Source organism: Lutjanus erythropterus, chromosome 3 (assembly GCF_056507025.1).
Source record: "Lutjanus erythropterus isolate fLutEry1 chromosome 3, fLutEry1.hap2, whole genome shotgun sequence".
Taxonomy (NCBI): Eukaryota; Metazoa; Chordata; class Actinopteri; order Lutjaniformes; family Lutjanidae; genus Lutjanus; species Lutjanus erythropterus.
The window spans coordinates 26,187,774-26,211,473 of NC_139319.1; the positions used below are offsets into that span (position 1 = coordinate 26,187,774).

General features: G+C 39.4%; 1 protein-coding gene across 1 annotated transcript in view; it reads right to left on the reverse strand.

Moving 5' to 3' along the window:
• usp43a (ubiquitin specific peptidase 43a) overlaps positions 1-23,700 on the reverse strand; it is a 170,584-nt gene that overhangs the window by 15,510 nt on the left and 131,374 nt on the right. The window contains exons 10-13 of the mRNA XM_084715618.1: positions 21,199-21,276; positions 20,843-20,972; positions 11,275-11,394; positions 3,315-3,564 (exon numbers count right to left, since the gene is read on the reverse strand). Coding sequence (XP_084571744.1) covers positions 3,315-3,564; positions 11,275-11,394; positions 20,843-20,972; positions 21,199-21,276 — 578 coding nt within the window. The remainder of the gene's footprint in view (positions 1-3,314; positions 3,565-11,274; positions 11,395-20,842; positions 20,973-21,198; positions 21,277-23,700) is intronic.

Sequence of the window (23,700 nt, forward strand, 5' to 3'; positions counted from 1 at the left end):
ATTTACTTGGTCCTGAAGCTGAAAGTAGACAGAGCAAAGTCTGTGCATTATTTTTTCCTGCATGACAAAACTCGGTGCTCACATTACCCTCAATGCAACTAAACTGTCTACAGTTTGGTCGGAGATTCTGGTGTGCTAGCCTCTAGCAAAGGTGAGAAGCGGGTTACAGTGGCTTCATAATGTCTCTCCTTTATAACTCCACAACAATGTTTTTCATTTTCAAATTTGTGGTCTTTAGCTCCAAACAACGCCGACTCAAATGATGTGAGGCAATTTATCACTTTTTCATGCAGGTCCCTCTGGAGCTACCACAATCTCCATGACAACTAAGCAAAATCCATCTGCTGATAAAGACCATGAGATGTAATAATAAAAAAAAGGTCTTTAAACCACTTATTAAAAGGGGTCAAAACATGTGTTTCCATAATTTCAAAAATAAGGTTTAATAATCAGTAAGTTATAGCCAATTAAATTTATTAGCCTATGTTTTGCTGGAGGTATCACCAGAGTGGAAAAAAATAACAATGGTTTCCTCTACTTCAGACCGGTTTTGTTGTTGATGCAGTAGAACATAAATTAGTTCTGCTTCTGCAAAAATTGAACAAGGGTCACAGATGATGTAGACCATTCAGTGGCAGTCCAACAAATCAGACTCAGCTCTTTATCACTGATTTAGCACTAGAGAAAGTGTGTCAATCAGGACAACATAAACATATACACTTACATAGTCACTAGCTACATCATCACATGTACTGATGATGCTGTACTAAGGATTACTGACTTACAGGCCCTGAGTTAACTTAAAGCACAGACTCGGATGATTTTGAGAAGTATAGAAAATCCAGGCATGGGCTTCAGAGAGGTATAAGCAGTGCTAAAAGATAATACAGACCAGGGGCAAAGTGGAGTATAAGGACTTATTACCTCCTTACTCACCAACTCACTGAATCCAGTGCAGATCAACCCAGTACAATGCTATCTCCCTTGCCCTCCACACTGCCTTGTCCAACCTGGAGAACACATACGTGAGAATGCTGTTCGTTGACGTAAGTTCAGCATTCAGTACCACTGTCTCCTCCAAACATGACACCAAGAGACATAGGGCTCGACATCACACTGTGGGACCGGATCCTAAACCAAGACTGGACCCCAGGCTCTGCGGATAAGTAGCACTACATCCTCCATCCTGACTATCAACACTGGCACACCTCAGGACTGCTTGTTTAGGTGCATGGCTGTGTGGCTACCCACAGCTCCAGCATTATCATCAAGTTTACTGATGACATAATCATCATTGGCCTTGTAATCAGTGATCAGGCCTACAGAGATGAGTTCAGAGCCCGAGGTCTTTTTGCCAGGACAACAACCTTCAACTAAACACCATCATCACAAAAGAGCTGATTGTGGACAATAGGCAGCAAGAGAATAACATGGCCCATCACCATCAATGGGACTATAGTGGAGAGGGTCAGCAGTGTCTGACCTGACCTGAACACACCAACACCATCACAAAGACAGCGAGACAATGGCTCTTCTTTCTTTGCCGGCTGCCAAGGCTCAACATGGACTCCAGGATAGTCTGCAACTTCCACAGGCACACAGTTGAGAGTATCTTGCATCAGAGCCTGCTATGGCAGTTGCACTACCCTCAGAGCATTACATATTGTTGTGAAAAACGGTCAGCACATGTCCAGGATGAATCTGCCATCCATGGAAGACCACGGCGACCAGCAGTGTAGGAAGAAGGCCAACGGGGTCATCAGAGACCCTAATCACCCCAGCTACAAACGGTTCTGCCAGTTCTGGCAGACGGTACTGAAGCATCTGGCCCTGTACCATCAGGCTCAGGAACAGGTTCATTCTGAAGGTCATCTGGAGGTATATCCTATTTCATTTCTATAATTCACCACCAGCACTATTTTATGAGTACATTCTCACTTTTACTTGTATGAATATTTTAAAAAAATAAATACATTGTACTGTCTGAGCATTATGTATAAGTGAGCCTGAAAAAAAGAATTTCATTGTCAGTGACTGCTTCTCTTAAATTATTGTGCTTATGACAGAAAAGAACTTGAACTGTGCCCATGGCTCATACACAACTTAGAAATTTCCACTTGAATTCAAATGATGTCTATGCTACTGACTTTAAGATAAGATTAACTTTTATTCATCCCTCGTTTATCCCTCGCAGAGACTGTGTGTACTTTGACACTCTAGGGCAGGACAGGGATGGAACAACATCTTGTTCCCTGTGTCGGTACCTAAATACCAGATTTTCTCTGTTCTTTCTGTTTTCTGTTGCAAGATGCTGTTGTTTTCTTCAATTTTGCTATTAAAACCTAATCACAACATAATTACATCCATTCATCCTCCTGTCTTTCCTTCCAAATATCTCAATTGCAAAATGTGTTGGGTTATTAAGAAAAACCTTCAAAATAATGAACTGTTATGGTCTAGATGTGTTAAAATTAAGCTGATATGACCATTCAAAACTGATAAAGGGCAGCAGACAGAGGTCTTTGCACATACAAATTAACTAATTATAGACAGGGACTGAAATTTCTTTTAAATTTATAGCAAGTCTGATTAGCATAAAATAAAATTGTTCCATCTGAATATATTTGAAGTCAACTTATCAAGTATTTAAAATTGTTTTAGCACATGCTCATTCATTTGACAGTGTTTAAGGAAACCCTTAAAGGGACAGTTCACCCAAAAATGAAAATTCAGTCATTATCCATTCACCCTCATGCCGATTGAGAGTCAGGTTTATTTTGTTAGTCCACAAAACACTGCTGGAGTTTCACAGGAAAACAGTGCTGCAGAATCTCCCAAGCAATGAAAGTGAAGGGGATCAAAAAAAAAATAATAATAAAAGCCTTCATACAGGTCTCCTAAAGTCCCAACATGCCATTTGCACACCATCATATCACACACATCCAGCATGTGAATGTGGTTCCAAGCTAAGAATCTGCAGTGAAAAGGCTAAAAAGGCTAAAAACATGGCGTGAATAACATTTTTTTAGTCAACTTGGCATGTTGGGGTTCTAGGAGACCTTTTATGTTTTTATTCTGCTGTTTTTTACATCTGAAAACTGGTCACCATTCACTTCCATTGTTTGGGAGGTTCTATAACGCTGTTTTCTTGTGAAACTCCAGCAGTGTTTTGTGGACTACAAAATTAAATCTGACCTTCAATCAGCATGAGGGTGAATAGATAATGACTGAATTTTCTTTTTTGAGTGAACTATCCCTTTAGTAGACTTGGATCATGGAGTAAAAAAAAGGCACTGTACCATCAAACTCCTTACCAGTATAATGTCCTCCATGCATTCCACCATGATGGTTGCACACAGCGTAGAGGTCGTACAGATAGTCGTGGGGGAGGATCATGTCGGCTGGTTGGTGGTGTTGGCCTGAGGGCTGTTTCCAGGAAGGTGGCCAGGCCCCTAAGTTCAGATTCCTCATACTCTGACTCCTCTTCACCACGTGGGGGGCCATGTCCAAACCAGTCAGGGGGAAGCGCACCAAGGTGGACAGCTTGTTCCTCCGCTCGCCTACCTGTTTCAACATTTCGTATTCATTTATACAGTAAAAATATGTGCAGGCATGAAGAATAACACATTTTATATGATAAATTTTAAATAAATTCAACACTGAATTGATTCAACAGCTACCACATTAATGTTAATGTTATTAATATAGAACACTAATAAAAATGAACTATTTTTGAAATTGCATCTCATCAAAGATTCATGGGGTAGAAAACCTGCTGCACAGGGACTTATGGGCTGAACCTTTGAAGCATCTTTGCCAATCTTTGACCACTACCCTATCGCAGCAGGATTTTTGCTTTTAGGTCACATTAGAAAAAGATGAAAAAAACATTGCACATGAATTTCTGGGTGTTATTAAAAGTTACCAGACATGTGAGAAATTTTGAAGCCACTTAGAGAAGTGTGGCTGCACTTTTCTGCACAGTGTCACTCAGTATGAATTTTGTAGTAATTCAAATTACTTTTCCCTATTGAAGAACCAGTGTCTTCCTGAAACTGCCAAGTTTACTAAGAGAAGAGCCTGCACACCCCCATGACCACAGAAGCTTTGTTGTGCAGCTCACCGCCACCTCCTGTGCAACACTAGTCTTTGGCACAGAGTCCAATAGAGTGATTGACTGAATTCTAATGCCAAGGCTGTGAAAAATCACATTTGATAGAGGACGGAAACCACAGTGTGGGTCTGGCTGGAGTTTGACTCTTGGGACGTCGCTGGGCTCGGGTCTCAACACGGTGCCACCTGCTTGTGAGACCACCATCAGTGAAGAGAGGCAAAATGAGGCCAACAAAGGTGGAGGTATAGCTGGACTGTACCTACGTGGCTACAGTTTTTTTTGTGTGTCGACTGTGATGTGCCAGGGGGATAAAGGGCCAGATGTTGTGCGGGCTAAACTTGAGACACATCTTCAGACAGTGTCAGTGTTGAAATAAAATACTTCTATAAAAGTTGGACTGTCTTCTTGTTGTGACATGCACAGATATTTTGATGGGCAGTGATTATAGAAAGAGAAACAAAAGTACTTGCATGGATCAAACACGGATCAGAAAGTACTATATTCCTTAAGTAAAGAATAGGATGTTCTTTCAAACAGTAGGAATAATGTTGGCTACTATATATTAAACAGAATATGAAATGCCCTTGGGACTCAAAAGAGACTGATTGATAAGAGAATGATCAAAATCAGCAGAAACCTTAAAGACCCACAGAAACCCCACCTGGTAATCCTAAACCTGGGTGAATCATAACCCATAATGCAAGTCAGTAGAGTCTTACTGTCACTGCCTTCTACTCGTCCACATCTTTCAAATACCTCCAATTTGTAATACAGACTTTATGTATCTCACACCAAAGCAGAGCTGTTTTTTTTCAAAGTTGTGCCACAGAAGATGTTAAACAACAATTTTCTCAGACTGAGCTGTAGTCCTCATGACGAGTAAACAGAACTTCATGTGTGAAATCTGTGGAGAAGACTCAGTGACCTTCACACACAGGAGAAAGTGTTAAGCTGTTAACAGTGTCATGAGACAACAGTCAATATATAATCTAAAACATTATAATAAAGGATAGAGACCCCAACAGAACATTAATTGTGTGGGTTTGCAGATATGAATGTTACTGCTGAGAGGACACTCAGGTCAATTTACTTTATTCTTACAATCATAAATGCTAAAATGAGTACCTACATAACCTTAACCTACTCAACATTATCAAGATTGTTTGCCACAATTTCTGCCTCAGTCGTCCTCCACACTCTTGCCCTCTGCATTGCTCTGTCTTTCTGTCTTTGTCTCCATCCCCCGCTCACTTCTCACAGATAAACCGTTAACGTCACCCACTGGCTGTGGCCTGCCGTTTTGACCGAGAGGAGTGTGGAGCTGTTTAGTGACGTACTGCGACCTGGACTGTGCTTGGTTTGGAGTCGTCCCACCTGCCTGGCCAGAGCTCAACAGAGCACTAAAATATGTTTCTGAAAACATTTTAAGTGAGAAACAGACAATGTAGTAACAGAATCATGATCCAGAATTGATCAACGCTGCCTTGTTTGACTGTTTGATCTCAGGTTTTGGGAGGCTCAGTTATCCTGCAGGGCACAAACTTTCTCACATTACAGATAAACAGTACACTAATGTGTGTTACTTAAAAAAATTGGGGCAAGAAATAGGCAATGCAGTGACAGAATCCTGATTCATTGTTCATCAGCACCAGGGATGAGTACCGTTCACATCGGAACTGATGTGGTACTGATACCAGTACCCGGAATTTAGTACTGGTACCCAATGATACCTTGTTTCTGTGAATTTTCTGTAATAACAAAAAAGGTCATTTCAATCGTCAAAACGTCAATTCAATTTCAACACTGTTATCTGTTTAGAATATTCTGATATTTATTTATAGCACTTTACACACCACATAAAATCTCTCCAGTCTCGGAGGAATCATATGTGATATATGCATGCTGATGTTAGCTGTACTTACTGTGAGGGAGTTGGCTTTCAGGCCCTGAAAGCCAAATCCCTCACAGTAACTACAGTTCTTTTCTACTGTGTACTCTTTAGCTTTTAGATGAGCTGTATTTTGTGTTAAGTGAGACACGTTGCCCTTGCCAGCTTTGCATTTCACATTATATATACTGCAGTGAGTGATGTCTGTGTCAAGTTTTGAAAAGTTCGCTCACTCTCACTCGGACTGAGAAAGCTTTCAGCTCGCTGTTGCCTTGACTCACTTACTCTGCTCTGGGACTTGTGCAAGCTGCTGCTTATTCTCAATAGGACCATGATTTGCAAAATGAGCATGATGCTGTTAAGAATACTTTTAGCTAGGGATTGTGACCATAAACTCATTAGGAAACTGTTTATTGAGGTCATGAATCAAGTGAAAAGTATAAAAGTAAATGTGTCTCCCCCCCCAACCATTACAAAGAATGGAGGTTTAACAGACTTATATATTATTATTGACTTCACTTTTCAGACCCAGAGGCTCCATCCACTATTTATGATACAGTCACTCCCCAGGAAATATACTTTCCCACAACTCTCCAGGCCTGCCATGCTTGAGCCGTCCACCAGATGCCCTCTGACCTTTTCTGTTCTCACTCCATTTCATCCTGCCCTGACGTCCCTGCCTGCTTCCTCACCTGCATTTCATTTCCTCGTCAGCCCTACAGATATTTCACCAGCCCATTCCCAAACACGCTCTAGTAGTAAACACTTATTAGTCTGTTGGCTTCTTGCTTTAGGCTTTTGTATTTGAGTGCCTGTTACAACAACAACATTTGATTTTTGAAACTCTCATGACAGTTTTATGTGTTGCTTCTTCACTGTGCACCTGACACAAACTAATTCTGTTTTATAATGTGAAAATGCTGCAGTTAAGACCTGGGTAGGCTTGAGGACAGAAAAAAACTGTTTAGGATTAGGGAAATATTATGGTTTGGTTTAAAATAATTACTCTTCCAAGATCTTTTGTGGATCTGGGGATCCTTTAGACATGGCTGCATCTTATCTGAATGTTTACCTGGACAGGTACCCGCCTCCCTGCCTGTCTGCTATCAATAAACGATTAAAGACATCTGACTGCCTCCTCTTTCTGTGTTTGGGTCCTATCCTTGCTGACCTGCATAACCAGCTCTGACAATGATATGGCCCAATGTCTCCTCTACACACGGTGAAGTTTAATTTAATTTAATCTGTGTTTATTTACTGTTTACATTACTGTTTCACAGTGTCCATTACTCCTCTAAGTACAAAATTTAATCAGAAATTTTCCTCAGTGAAATGTAACCTGGATGTAGTTCTAATAGTGATTATTATTTTAATATTGTGAGCACTACGTTCTTCTCATGAGGTGTAGTGAGTAGGACACACGTATGGTAAACTGTGAGTGTTTGAGTGTGGGGTTGTGTATGTGATTGTGTGTATGCTGAATGTGTTAAATGTGTTTGTTTGTATGTATGTGTATGTGTATGTGTATGTGTATGTGTATTTGTATGTGTATGTTTATTTTTGGCGCTCAAATTGAAAGGAAGGGAAAACAAGATACAATTTAAAACACCATCTTGATTTTAACACAGTTACCAAGGAAAGAGTTTAAATTTGCACGTGTAATATTTGTAGTCTAAGAAATAAAATGAATGAGACAACAGAAGTATTGTCATGTGGTATTAACAATTTAATGCCTACTGATACTGAAGTTCTTTGGTTGCAAATTAATTTACCACATTACCACATTGATTTTATGTGTGTGGACCACAGGAAGAATGCTTATGTTGGTGCCAGTGGGGATCATAATAAAGACAGAAGTGCCGGCATGAACCAGAACTTTTCCCAATGGCAATAACAGCAGCAGCAACACCAAAACAATTCCAGTATTATAATATGGGTATGAAAATGTTTTGGTCTGTGCATGATATCAGGTTTGTGTGAGAATACTAATGAGTCCCCTGGGAATGCTTCCGTTTGTCTCAAACAATGAGACGCCCAAATGTGACTCTATGTGACTGTGTATTACAGATGGAGGGGTGTTACTGTTGTTGACGTTTATGAATTGCAAAGTAGTTTGAAATAGCCTTTTTCACAGCAGACATGTTGACTTGTCACAGTAGGAAAAACACCCGTTACTCATAATATTAATGACAGGGCTTTTCTAGTCAAGTGTCCCAGCAAGTCATGACAGTGTGACAGTCAGCCAGGAAGCACAACCAGGACGCTCAAACGCAGCTGAGCGGATTAATTCATAATTATTTACAGCGTAGGTTTTCCGACTATGACAAAATGTCTTTGGTAAAGAAGGGATTCCTTGAGTCACTGGGGGTGTCCCAATTTCAAACCACATGCGGTTCATCAACAATATGTATAAACTAATTGTCGTTGAATTTGCATTCAGCCTACAGCCATGCTTGTAGCTCCGTGAAGCCGTATGAGGCACAGCGGTGCTTTGAAATAAATGCTAACACTAGACTGGCAATGTGCTCACAATGACAATGCTAACATGCTCATGTCAGTGAGTGTGACTGTGGCTCAGGAGACAGGGTGGGTTTTCCCACTAATTGGAAGATTGGTGGTTTGATCCCCAGCTCCTCCAGTCCTCTTGCTTAAGTGTCTTTGGGCAAAATACTGAATCCCAAATTGCTCCTGATGGCTGTTCTCCAGGTGCATAAATGTGTGTGTGACTGTGTGAGTGAATTATTGAATTATTGTTTTGAAAAGCTTTTATTGCGCAACATAGTGAAAATGTTGGGTTTTCACGGCATTAACTCCTCATATACAGCTGAAGACGAACATGAAACTAATTTAAAGTATTATTAAAAGTATTATTAAAGTATTATTAGTTCAGTCTCAGAACACACGCTTGTTTGAGGGGAACAATGGGGGGTTGTTAAAGTTGGGGAGGCTCACTTCGAAGTTGATTGCTTGACTGAGGTACAATTTGATCATTTGAGAGGTACTGATACAAAACCTCAGACAGTATCTCACCAGGGACGGGAGAGTCCTGACCTGGTGTTTACAGCAGAGCAGTGAGGACAAATCCTGAACATTGGAGTCATGTTGTCTGCAGAAGAGGCAACACAGTGAGATGCATTTTAAGTGAGCGTCTTGAGTGGGAAGCAGCCGTGGCTGTCATGCTGCAAGTAAATACTAATTAGCCCTTGTGCTATTTATCTTCTTTCAGTGTGACAGGAGCTCTCTCTCCCCAGAGACATACACCAACAGGTTGGTGATATGAGAGTGACCCAGTGTTTAGTTTGTGCAGCACCCTCTAATTTTTCTCAGCTGTTCTCAGCTGCAGTCATTTATGTCCTGCCTTTCAATAAACCTTCATAAAACACCACTTAGTGTGTTTGCTCAGGCACAAACTTGTTACCACTGGTGGTGGGAGACATATAGGATTGATTCTCTCTCTAATCTCCCGAGCTGAAGAGGTTAATGTATTTGTTAAAAAAGCTTTGCAGAGGCAAGATGCTGGGTTTAGATAAGCTTCACAGTAATGCTGAACGTTGGTGGTCTCCTGTGACTGACACATCTTCCATAATGCATTGAGGTCAAGGGTGTCACTTTAGATTTTTAGAAAAAAGGATCAGAGAGTATGATGCAACTCACCCCCACTTAAAAAAACTGAAGCAGGGAGGCTAGAAAGAGGACTGGCTAACAAAACTCAAATTCAGGTGGAGCATTTTATTGATTTTTCTGTGTACTCAGAATGTCTAACTGTGCACTGTGGTACTTTTCTGTCCCTAATGCAGTCTCGCTCAGCACTAATCTCAGTCCTTCCTTAACAACAACAATGATATTAACTAAATCTACTAAAAACAGCATACAAGGGTAATTAAAAGCAACCTGTGGGAAACTATGCTAAACTATGCTAAATTAGCCTTCCTACTACTGTAGAAAGGCTGGGTTTAGGTGTGTCCTTAACTGCTGTTTAAAAATCTCAACAGAGCCTGCCTCTCTGATATGTTTGGGTAGGCTGTTCCAAAATTTGGGAGCATAGCTGAAAAAAGCTGCATCTCCGATTTTTTGTTTGTTCTTTCTGTCGACGTTCTGGATAGAAAGCCGGCAGTGGAGGATCTGAGAATTAGTGAGGGAACATAAAACAGAGAATCTCTGATGAAGGATGGTCCTAGACTGTTGAGTGCTTTGTTTACGAGCAGAGGCACTTTAAAATCATTCTGGTGGATTCAGGGAGCCGGTGCAATGTGGCTAAAACTGCATTAGGTGTAGCCTCTCAGTGGACTTGTTTGGAAGACCAGTAAAAAGTGCATGACAATAGTGCAATCTGCTTGAGATGAAAGCATGAATTAGTCTTTCAGCTTCTTGTTGAGTCAGTAATAGCTGTACCTTGGCAATTATGTCATCTCAAATTGTAATAGCCCGAATCCTTATTCCCTGTAGAAAATTTGATGCAGCAATCAATGAGATCATTTTCTTCAATCCAGTTAGATAATGAATTGAATCAGTTGTTGCTCATTTTGATTCTGATCACATACAGAAAGAACTGATACAATTCTAAAGTTTCACTTTCAAAAGGAAGACTTTTTGCTGCATCTTTAGCTGCATTAATTGATTTTTTGGCCACACAGGGGCAATGAAAACAAGCTGTGAATACAAAATGCCATATTATTAATTTGTGAAGTGGAGAATGGACGGTGTGTTAACAAACAATTGCCTTTTGACATACAACCAGCAGAAAAACATTTATCATTCATCTGGAGTTGTCCTTGCTCCCCTCATAAATATTGCCTCTCCTTTATAGCTCTGTTGTGGTTTCCACCAACTCCTGAGGGAAATATGTGGCTCATTAGCTGCTAAATATTAAACTATGTTCCCTAAGTAGTCTCTAATTTTGTCTGTTTGCTGTTTGGTGCTGTCAATGTACTCAACATGGTGTTTTAATAAAATAAATAAATAAAAATGGATGACATGTCTCCACTCCTTCGCTGCCATCTTGTGCTGGTGCTGTCATTTGGAGCCAGAGTCTGCAGAGTATTGCTCAGGTTTGCAACTGCAGTATTGAGATCCCACCAACGCACCCATCTACCCACCAACTCAAATGCAAACATGACTCAGCTGAGGGGAACTGCAGCCCTCATAATACCGGGGGTACCAGTCACTATGAGTGGCCATTTACACAAAAAATATAGACTAATGCAACTAATTAAATGATTCAATGACAGTGTAACCAGAATACTTGACCAGAGGCCCCATGGAGCTCGCGTACCTGTCGGAAGCGCTTCAGATGGAGGATGAGTATGTCAGGAAGGGTCCACAGGCTCATCTTCACCATGCCCTGCTGAAGCTGCTTACAGTGGGGACACTTCCAGGCATCATCTGGGGCAAGCTGGAATCAGTAAGTGAATAAATCAATTAAATGGTTATACAAATGAAACTAAACTCGTTATCATAAATGTAACATGCTTATTCATGTTTGTGGTCATTTCATCATGTAACGGGACATGTTTAATCCAGACTGTAGCAGGTGTTATCAATCTATTTTTCACTAACTGATCAAAACCTGTGAAGTTGGAATGTGTCAGCTCTTTTTTCACCATTTCACAATTTCAGGAAGGTTCTTTTCATACCATTTGTCCTTGCTCTAGGCCGAATATTTCAATTATCTAAACATCTCCTTTCATCCTCAAAAAAAAAAAAGAAAAAAAGGTCCTTCAGGCACATGGCTTTTCGCAGATTTTTTCAGAGTGGAGTTGCTTCTGCTTCACCACAACAGAAAGCATACAAAAAATGTGAAATGTAGCTCATTAAGTGTTTGCTGCCTCTGTCTCTGCTGGCTTTGTGGTTTTAGAGGATCTCTGCTGCAGACTTAGGGGATCTGGATGATTAAGTTTAAGGGGGACCACGGAGAATTGAGTTTAGCTCAGTGTTTGCTCCTTATGCTGCTCAGAGGAGTAAATAGTGACTGCACAAAGATTATTCTATTAAAATAAAATCATCCCAGTCATTATAGCTCTACTTAATAGCAAAATCATGCTAATCATTTGTCAGCTAATCCCAATCTACACCTGCCTACTGGCAGTCATGGTAAAACTTTAAAACATTTTCTGTTTCTATGGTTACGGACAGGGGCTGCAGGGACTCATTGTCTCCCTTTAAAAACTTCAAACCTCTCTCCCAAAAGTGCTGTACAAGAGATTTAGATTCTAAGATAAAGAAATTAAATTGCCTTCACACTTAGAAATAAAGATGCCTGGAACCCTTAGTCTTACAAAGAAACCTTGACAATCCCTTTCCTCAAATAAGGGTTCTTCAGAAGCAAATGATTCTGGGTAGGACCACAGCCTGAGTCTTGTCTCATGTTGGTGCGTAACTTAACAAAACCTAATTAGTGCAGGAAACTCTGCGACTCTACTATAGTAATCATCAGATAGTAATCAGTAATCAAAATGAAAACTTGTTCTGTTACGTTCTTGATGAGAAAAGCGACTGTTGAATAAAGATGTCTGCTGTGCTGTGGGCAGCAGTGACTGGTTTCCCCTCACTCGTGTCTTTTCTGTAGTTCCTCCCACTAAAGATGTATTTGATTATAGCATGTCTAACTGACTCACAGTCTAACTAATTGTTTAATTATATTAAATCAAATTAAAGTCAAACATTTCTTTTTAAGCAGAGTAGATTCATTGTGCACAAAGGCCCAGCTCCACTGTCACAGTTAAAAGACAATCAAAGAAATAATTGATCCTGGCATTTTTATCTGATTGTAAGATATTAAATTTTATTATTCATCAGTAAACATCAGACCTGAACCGTTGTGCTTTTCTACCCTGTTTCAGCTCTCAGTTTTTTTGGCTGTGATCATTCAACCATGATATACACTGCAGTTTTTCTCAAATGTATGCACACAAAAACCATATCTATGCACACGAGTGTAAAAAGTCAAAGCTCATGTATAAACAACAAGACACCAAGACTGCTGAACTCGAAGCACAATTCATTTGTTTTCAGTCAAATAGAAATTAGAAAACATTTTTGGAAAAGTCTAAACACAGATCACATCATTCAGCACACTTTGTTCACCTGGAAAACTCTGGCCTTCAAAATGTCATACCCTAATTAACAGCTGGTCTCACTCATGTCTCACCTGCTCAAACTCAACTGGCAAAACACACCAATCATGTGTCAGTGCATAATGGAGGCCTCAGGTGACTGCTGCCGTTTTGGGGAACGATGGAGCAGCACAAAGAACAGAGGGGAGGAGGAGAAGGAAGGGAAAGGCGAGCCAGTATTTCTTTTTACAGTTTTTTATGATTGCTTAAGCACAATTTTAAAAAACAGGGCTCATTTTATCAAAACACAACACACAATTGCAATATCAGCTATGAACAGTGGTGGACAGTAATGAAGTACATTTACTTGAGTACTGTACTTAAGTACATTTTTTGAGTATCTGTACTTTACTTGAGTATTTGTTTTTTAGAAACTTATTACTTTCACTCCACTACATTTCAAAAACAAATATTGTACTTTTGACTCCACTACATTTCCAGGAAGGTTGTTGTTACTTTTCGACTAAGCACAGCTTTGAAGTCAACTGTTGCTGTTTTTTCTTTTCTTAAATGCAATTGGTCACATGCTGTGTTCCTCACAGAAAGAAACCAATCACAGTAGCTCCTCTCAAATGGGACTGATGTAAAAGCAGAAATACGTCCAGGCGCACTAACAAGCACAAGCGAGCTCTCCCTCTTTCATTCAAACAAAAAGTGGTAATGGTGACGACAGGAGAATTATACTACATGTAACACAAAACTGCAACCTATTTTGGGGCAAAAAACCTTAAACTTTAAAAAGGAAACAATTTCTACACAATTTCACGTGTTTCATTAAAACATAACATGACCTCATGAAGGTAAAACACACAGTATTATGATGGTGGTGTTTTAAATTTACCACATCAGTGTTTTACCTGATGCTTTAACAGATATTCATATGACAGCTGTGTGTATCGTTTTTGATGGAATCAGTTTTGAGAAGGGAGAACATAGTTTTGAGTGTGGTGTTTCATTTTGCATTTCTTTTTAGTTTTGTATTCAGAGTTTTGAGAAATTGAGCTTTAGGAAAATTCAGGAAAATTGTTTAAACAATTGAGAAAAACTGTAAGTGCGAGGCTTGTATTTATGTTTAACCAGCCTCCAATCTTGAGTCATAGCGCCTGTTCAGTCCTGGTATTAACATACATCCTGGGAGATCCAATCACAAATGGACAGCTCTGAGTTCACACCTGGCAGTCGGATCACAAGTGACCACTTGTGATCAGATCTCACTTCTCCGCTCTGTATGCAAATAAACACAAGTGCTGTTTTGTCAGCTGAAGGTCCGTTCCTACCCATGTGGTCATTTACTAAACTCCTCTACCAGCCCGCCAGCCTCATATTTGACTTGTGCTGGCAGCGGCCCAGGCAGGAGATTAAGCTTAGGAGGCAGGAGATTAAGCTCCATTGTGTGCTGGGATTTTCTTACTGAACTATGTGCAAGACACATGCTTTTACTTCTTCTGACTGTGTGGAAATCTGTCTGTGAAGATTCTCAGTCATCCAGGTCATGGTATTCGTTGCAAGGGTTGGATGGATTTGATAGAGTTCTCTCTCCAAGAAGCCTCTTCAGTTCAGTTCTTCAGATGTCATTCTCATCCAAGAAGCTTCTTGGATGAGAGGCGAAACATATTCAAGAACTCTATCAGGTCCAGTTGCCTACCACAACCCTTGTTATGTGTAGTAAATCTGGTGTTTTCACATCACAAGAGCAAGTAAAAGTGTGTGTCTCAGTACACCACAGCGCCTCTCTCCTACTTGCGCATGCTGCTAAAAGAATGTGGTAACATGCAACTCAGTACAGCTCCGAATGTGGTCTGAGTGATTGGATCTCAAATGCACCCTGAGTGCATTCACACCTGTACTTAGAGCTGTCCACTTGTGATCGGATCACCCAGGATGCACAGTAATACCAGGTCTGAACAGGAGCTTAGCCAGGGGGAGAAAAGCTGTAGCTGGGAAAGCTTTGGCCAAATCTCAGTCAGGGGAAAAGTGTAGAGATTGAGTGTAGAGACAAAATCATTTCAAAAGGTATCTAATATTGTCAGTGGCAGGCAGAAACTTTGTATGTCCCAAACTGTTACTTTTCAAGAAATGTGGGGGAAAGAAAGAAACAAAAAAAACACTGTTTTTTTAAACTAACTGAGTCAAAGTTAGCAACTGTTTTTAATACTTTTCAGTGGTTGAATGTTTGTAAAACAGGTGACCAACAGCATTGAAACAGAGATATGACGTTTGCCCAACAATGATGTTTCTTTGGACCGCCAGCTAATGTGTGGGATAAGATCCAGGAGAGCCAAGAGAATGCTGGAGATTGGGTCGGACACAAAGCTGCCATCGAAAAATGGCAACGTTCATTAAATGAGGTGAAGACTGTCCTTTTCTATTCACTGACATGCAGTCTGACATTTTTCCTTGTCTGACTTGTGACTGGTAACAAGGCAGATAACCATGATGCAAAAGAAGAATGAAAACTTGGAAGAGTTTTGCTCTACATTTTTCCTCAGCGCTCAGTTCTCAAGTCTGATTGGAAACCAGTTAATTGTATCCAAACACATAATGCAGATTCTTATACAACAAAGGGTGGGGGGGGGGGTGGAGGAAGTAGCATACTGAAGTCTCACTCAGCTTCCCTTATGGGTTTTCTAGGAATACAAATGGAGTCAATAGATGTGAACTGAGCTTTGTGGGTGCAAAGATGTCAATGAAAATTTGGACAATTTGTTGACAGTCATTATTCCATGATAAAACTGTGGTGACAACGTAAATGAAAAGAATATCGACAGCAAAAATTACAACAAAATCTCTGTTCATAGTGCACTCACAAGTAAAGAGGAGACGAAATATTGAGGGGGACAACCTAAGTTAGATCACAGTTATCAGCCATCTAATAAAGCACTAATAAATATGACGGAAAATGAAAAGTGTGTGCTTCATCTTCACTAACAACCTGACAGGGGTAAAGAAAAGACAGAAAAGAAAGGACAGACGACCTGTGGAGGCTTTTCTCTTCTATTCAAATCAAATAAAAGACAGAGTATTATTCCCAGTGAGGATGGAGCACCTTGAGGATTTAAGATGTGCTGAGAAAACAACCAGTTTGAAAAGACACCTGAAAACACACCATCCTACAGTGTCTGCAAAAGTCAATATCAGTTACGTAAGTTGATGTGAATAGAACCAAGCTCACAGAACAACATCTCTCCTTCTAAAGATCATTTATGATTTATTATGACTCATAAAGACACTAACTTATTCAGTGAACATTTAACATAAGTCAGTATTAATCTGAGCTCCATAAAGTGAATAAACATGACGCTTGTCTGTTTTAATGATGTAGTTTACACATTTTGACCGGTGATTTATTAAAACACAGTTCTACTGAGTACTACTCTAATGATCAAATTAGCAGAGGCCTTCAGTGACATATAAAAAGTGTGTTTTATCTGGTGATAAATATTATCGGTATCTGAAAACCAATAATGACGCATTATAACTAAGAGCTGCAGCGATGAATTGATTATGAATTATTACTATTGCTATTTTCAGAATCAATTTGAGTTTACTCAGTGTGAGTAATTTTTTAAGCAGAAAAAGTCCAAATTCTCTGATTCCAGTCACTTAAAATTGAATATTTTCCAGTTTCTTTATTCTACTATGACAGGAAACTGAATATCTTTGGGCATTTGAGGACATAATTTTGGCCTTTGTGAAACACTGATTGACATTTTTCACCACTTTCTGCCATTTTACTGATTAAACAACTGAGCAATTACTTAACAAAACAGATTCACAGATTAATCAAGAATGAAAATCTTCGTAGGTTGCAGCTCTATAATGACTTACGCATTCATTTTTATGTGAAAGAATGTGTCTGTAACTACTTCTCATTACTTTCCATTTCAATTTTCACAGCCAGGACGAAATAACCCCGCAGCAAAATCCATGACAGAATCATCAAATTGTCTGACAAAATTAGCACTAAAACACTCACTGAAATTACATGTCTAAATCCTGACTGAAGCTAAACAAAATACAAATAAAGTGACTTTAACTGACTACAACTTCCAGTAAGAACTAAAGTGAATTTTCTTGTCAAAATTAACACCACTACATATGAGGCAAAGTGACACAGAAACATGATTTCAAATATCTAAATCATCCTGTAGAGGAGGGATGTCAAGAGACATATTTTTCTCAAAGGCTTTTTTTTTTCTCCCAAAATCAAATAGATGAGTGGATCCACCTTGAGCTCTCTCTTCAGTGCTGAGCGCAGACTGAATGGGGGACAGATGCTAAGATTAGGACAGAATGAATGCTTGGATGTGGAGCAGAACGCTCCTCCTGCTGTCACTATTTTAACATTCACATCATTCTTTCTTTTTGAAAACAGCCCAGTACAAATCACAGACTCTTTTTCATCTGACTTAAAGAGGGCATGTTATGCAAATGGTTAATATCATGTCTTTGGGTGAAATTTGCCATCTGAGATGTGACTGAAGGATAAGGTGGGGATTATTGTCTCTCTTTCTAGTTTGCAGGAAATCCTACGAAAGGGCCAAAACTAACACCAACTTTATCTTGTTATTGTAGTCCAATTTGTCTTATGCTGATGGAGACATAACGTGATATTTTAGTAGGTCATAGTGTTAACTGGTGTCCTTTCATTTTAATTTGATAGTTACCCTCAGGCTGTGTGTATTATCTAACAAGTTCTTCAATCAAAGTGGTGCACAAATCCTGCCAAAAAAAATTGAAACTTGGGAGGAATCATCAGTAAGGTCTTAACATTCACACCTCCAGTCATCTTTTTTTTGATGAAACCAAATTAAACTGAGCCCAGAGGAGAATTTCATCAGGGGAATACATATGCTATTAACTGATGAGCAGCTGTTTGTTCGATTTGACTGGCAGCCTGCCTTCACTTTGGCTGATAAACGCTGGATGTGAAGCAGCCAACACACAGTACTTGAGCCTTCCCTGTTGTGCAGCAGTTACTTATTGCGCCGCTCTTCCTCTCCACTGGCTCATTTCAGTTGGAAATTGGTGACGTTTTCACAGTCAATAAACTCACTGTGTAGTTGTGACGCAAGTTGAGCTCCCCACTTCCCTGTTTTTTATACATCTCCAAGGTGGCTGCTGTTTATCGACTATCCTCTCAGGTAATATCATCGTCTATCAAATTGAATTTTTGTTCTTATTGGTTTGTAGAATTATTCGTCTCACATTTCCCGACAGCGTGTTACAAGTAACGCACATTTGTGAAATGTGTTTCCTTTTCCCATAGTGAACCAAAGTGAAATCATCTTCTCTGCCTCATCCAGGACATCAACAGAACAAGTGTCGGCTCGCCACTGAATCACTCATTATTTGTACATAATGTTATACATGCAGGTTGAATGAGAAGCTAAAAGTTTTTGGTGGTTTTTGGTGGTTTTTTAGAGTCAGTCTCTACTCAACTAAGATTTGCAGTTAAGTTTTAAAATATTTGACAGACATAATCAATGTTGTCCTCAGGGCAAGAACTTCATGGCCACCATGCCCCCTCAGTTTCGCCTTATGCTCCTCAAAAAATGATCTGCCCTGCGGCCAGAGTGGTCCCGATGCCTCGCTTGCCCTGCCCCAGCTGATTTTCTCTTCTGCCTCTCTCCTATTATTGCAGTTTCTAGACACCAGTGTCTTCTTGAGAATTTGATTGTGCAACATCAAGTGAAACGCTGCACACATAACCCGCGGTGGGTTAGATTTTCCAGCTGTAATGACCCACTGGAAAACCAGGCTATTTAAGTGTGATACAGATTTGAAGCAGTGACAGACTGAGTGTGTGAGAAAGTGAGAGAGAAAGGGAGTGTGTGAATAGGAACAGAAGTGTTAATGTGATATAAACTTTCTATGCAAATCATTTCTTTGGTGATGTTATGTAAATATTCTGTGATTTACACTGCAGACTGGACTCTCTACTAACAATGACAAACAGCTAGTTTGAAAATAAATGAACACTTCCTAACAGTTATAGTACTAATAACAGAAAATTAAATAAATCCACCTTCAAACTTCAGCAACCTTTTTGAAGTACATTATCATATTTTCTAACCTCAGGAAAAGCTGCTGTTATTATTGGGCCTGGACCTCAGGTTGACAACCAATGACTTACATCATCAGTGAGGTAAAGCCACAGGTTTTATGGCAGTCCTATCTGAATTATATTGGACCTGACCTCTCCTCCACAACAAGTGAATAATTTTAAGATGTGGCTGAACGTTATTTATGACCTTGTATCTAAAATCCCTATGTATTTAAGACTTTTAAAAATTTAAATTTTAGGCCTTTAAATCTAAGCTGTGACGTCGATGATGTCACAGCTGGATTCCTATTGGCCGGCTATAAGCTTCTCCTGTAATGTCATGATGATGTCACTGGTTCAGAAGTTTATAAATAGAGGTTGAAGATGATTTGGACTGAGCTAGTTCTACAGACAACAGACATGACTGATGTCATCATCTGAGCCCTTCAATAACAGGGCTTTTTTTTTTTTTTTTTTTTTTTTGCACGATCTTAGATTTAAAGGCCTAAAATTTAAAATTTTAAAAGTCTTAAATACGTATAACATAAGTGAATAATTTTAAGATGTGACTGAACATTCACTTGAGTACTGTACTTAAGTACATTTTTTGAGTATCTGTACTTTACTTGAGTATTTGTTTTTTTTGGAAACTTCTGACTTTCACTCCACTACATTTCAAAGACAAATATTGTACTTTTGAGCTCCTCTCAAATGGGACTGATGTAAAAGTGGAAATACATCATCCAGGCGCACTAACAAGCACAAACAAGCTCTCCCTCTTTCATTCAAACAAAAAGCGGTAATGGTGACGGCAGGAGAAAGACAAAATTAAATCTCAAGATGTTATTATAATTAGAAAAAGAGAAATGTTTCCAGGCAGCTTTTAAAGTTGGATTGTTTTTATCGGGGTGAAAAATACCACATAATTCATGTATATACTGCCTCTGAGGACAGAAAGAAATCTCAGTTATTTAACAGACTTGGAGAACTCCTTACAGTTGGCTTCAATCTAATGTTATGATGTGATTTTAATACAGTTACATCAAAAAATGACAACAGATGTCCCTTTTGTTTTTGATTGCATTTCTATGCTGAAGTTTTTATAGGTGTTTCTATAGACTTTGTGTAGCAGAGTGGTTCTACAAGCAGGTCAGTGCATCATTAGATGGTTTCAGAGATTTACAAGCTTCTGTAAATGCATCATGAAAACAATACAGCATGTATTGATATTAGAAAATGTACTTTGTAAATTGTACTTTTGAATACTTAAGTATTTTTAAAACCAAGTACTCTAGTACTTTAACTCAAGTAAAATTTTGACTGAGCAACTTTCACTTGTAGTTGAGCAAAGCTGAACAACTACTATAAGAGCAAATGAAAACAGTTTGACAGATTTGTCTTTTTCCCAGGCAGGCTAAGCATGGATAAGAGATGGACAGGATAGAGGAGGGAGACAAAAAGGGACACTCTGAAATTAATGGCAGAGAAAGAAATTATTGTACATAAATAATTCAATCGTTCATTGCTGGAGACAAATTATGCCATTTTTTTTGCACATGCTGAGGCCATGGCGGGCTACTTTTATTTTTTATTAAGGTTGGAATCAGCTGAAAGAAAAAGAAGACAAACAAAAAGAGGATGAAGAGTTGTTTACTTGGTAGTTGTGTTGCTTTCAGTCTCACCTGTTCTTCTTTGGTATATAGCTGGAAGCACTCATCCAAGGTACAGCTATGTTGCTGCAGGTGCTGCTGCTGCTGGTTCCTCACACTCTCTGCATCCTTCACCACCTCCTCCTGGATGCTGCCAAAAAGACTGAATCACACACAGGCAGGGTTAATTGTTCCATCCACCTGCAGTATTGTATTTACCCTGTTTGGATCAGTGGGAGTATGTCTTTTTTTGTCCGTTGACTGACATGATCTGAATCACTGTGTGCTCTGGGTCTTGAAATGCAAATTGTAAAATGATGCTCAGGATAACTTTTGCAGCAGTGTGTTTATATATAGGAGACATTAAATGGTTTCTGCACAATGCTTACCATTCTTTAGTCTTGTGCTCCCACTCAATGACGAGCTTCACGTGCGGAGGTCCTCCAGGGCCACAGAACTTCAGAGCTCTACAATACAGCAAGAGGAAAACTATAAAATCCCAGTTTTTAGATGTAAATCAAAATAATCGCAATTACACAGCTTTTCAAAATCGTTTAGCCATAATCAATATGGATTGCAGAATAGTTGCCCAGTATTATAAAGGAGACATTTATGTTTTTATTTTATACAGTTGTGTTAAATAAATGCTATGTGTATTATGGTTTGAATTGTTTGTTGGTGCTTCAATTTAGCAGATTAATATGCTAACATCTGAAGTTCAGAGAGAATTTGGCAAGGTAAAGGATGTTGTGTGCATATTGCAGAGCTTTCGCTTCACTGCTTTGATCTCTGGAGGGAAGACTGAATCACTGAATCAGATAAAGCACCATCAGTATTCAACAGCCAAACCACACTAATAGAGGGCCAAGGTAAACTTAACAATCGCTGGACGCTAAGGGCACCAATTCAATTCCATCTGATTTTGCAAAGCATCTGTTTTCTGGATGGAGGCAGTCTTGAGATTCTAGGAAAGACATATGCTGACTTATTATGACAGTAAGCAGCTTGATTCTATCCTAAAACATGTTTGATGCATAAACATGGACATACGGAGCTTTAACACTAGATGCCAGGCTTACAGAACATGATGCAATCTAGAAAAGTTAAAGAACGCAACAAACAATTACTGAAGCAAAACTGATTATGAAAAGGAACACACAACAAAATCGGATATATCACTGACTAAATAAACTAAAATTGAACTGAAATAATGTATATTTATGGCCCTGGATACAGTTTTAAACAGTTGGTATTGACAAAAACAGGTGCTGATATGTTTGACATCCTTAATCCAGATCCAATCATTACTGCAACACTCATTTAAGTCTCAACTACATTCTCAGAAATGGAGAAAGAGAGGAGCATTTATAGATACAGTTGAACAATCAAAGTCATCACCCAAAGAGTCTCTGTACACGTTACAAGTCAGAAAAACAGACAACATATTACACAATGTTACATACAAAAGTACACAGACAAAAACAGAGATCTTAAAAGGGACAGTTCACCCAAAAATCAAAAATACATATTTCTCCTCTGGTGTTAGAGCTGTTTATCCATCTAGATTGCTTTGGTGTGAGTTGCCAAGCTTTGGCAATATCAGTCATAGATGTCTGCATTCTCTCTAATGTAATGGGACTACCTGAACTATTTTCTTTCTACAGTAGAATCTATCAGAAGTACTTTCTTTCTAGTAGAAATAACTACTACTACTGTACTACTACAGTTTATTCCAGTGGAGTGGGGCTCAGTGGACAAAGGCTAAACAATCAAAAGAGTTCTTATGAAATCAAGGAATAGTTAAGTAACCGCCATCGAAGGAGGGGGGCAGTCCGTTTAAAGCCTTATAGGTGAGAAGCAGGATTTTGACATCATCATCTAGCATGAGTCGGTAGCCAGTGCAGAGACACCCATACTCTGAGACAACAGGACTCTGGTGACTGTGATATAGATTAATTGGAGTTGCTCTATAGGCTGGAGAAAAGTGCATTACAGTAGTCTAATCTAGATGTAATGAAGGCATGTACAAGAATTTCTGCGTCTGATTTTGATTTGGGCTATTTTACAATGTCGGGTGAAGGCAGTTTGTGTGATATAATTAATGTGTGTCTGAAATGTAAGACTGGGATCGAATATTAGTCCTAGATTCTTAACTGTAGTCAGGGAGAGTGGGAGGGTAAGAGAAAATGAGTTCTCTGCACATATTTCAGCAAAAATGTAAAATGAAATCAGGTGCCTCTCAGCTTGAGGACATCAAAGTCAAAGGCACAAAAAGGGCTGGACCACAGCTGATCAGTTTATGCTTTAAAGGTGCAAACGGACCAATGTTGTGACATTATCGTTTCTTCATCAGAGTCAGACTGAACACAGACATGGGGCAGGCATTAAATAGCAAATCCAAACCAGCTGCACAAATTAGCAGTTGTTAATTGGTTACACTGAGTCCATTGGCTGAGTAGCCATTGGTGGGAGTAGCCCCAGTCAGTGTCCAAGTGCCACACCTCCAACACCATGTAATCTGCACATTTCAGACCTCTGAGTTACATCTACAAAAGTACAAAGATATAAGTATGATAGAAACAGTTATTCCTTAATCCTAAAGGCTAACACCGTAACAGAGATGTGGCAACAGGAGCACACACCTCTTTCAAAGTTACTTTCTAAAGATAAGAGCACAAAAATGCAAACACAGGTATCCCTCAAGTAAGTTAGAAAAATTAGAGGAAACATGACGAATTCAGTTATGAGAAATGGGCAGCATGTAGATGTTACATTAAATCAGAGAGTGATCGGATAATGAAGGTGCAGTGGAGGAGACTGAAAACTCAGTGATGGAAAGACCACATAGTAAAAGTAAGTTGATAGTGTGAGTGTGGTGTGTGTGGGGTCAA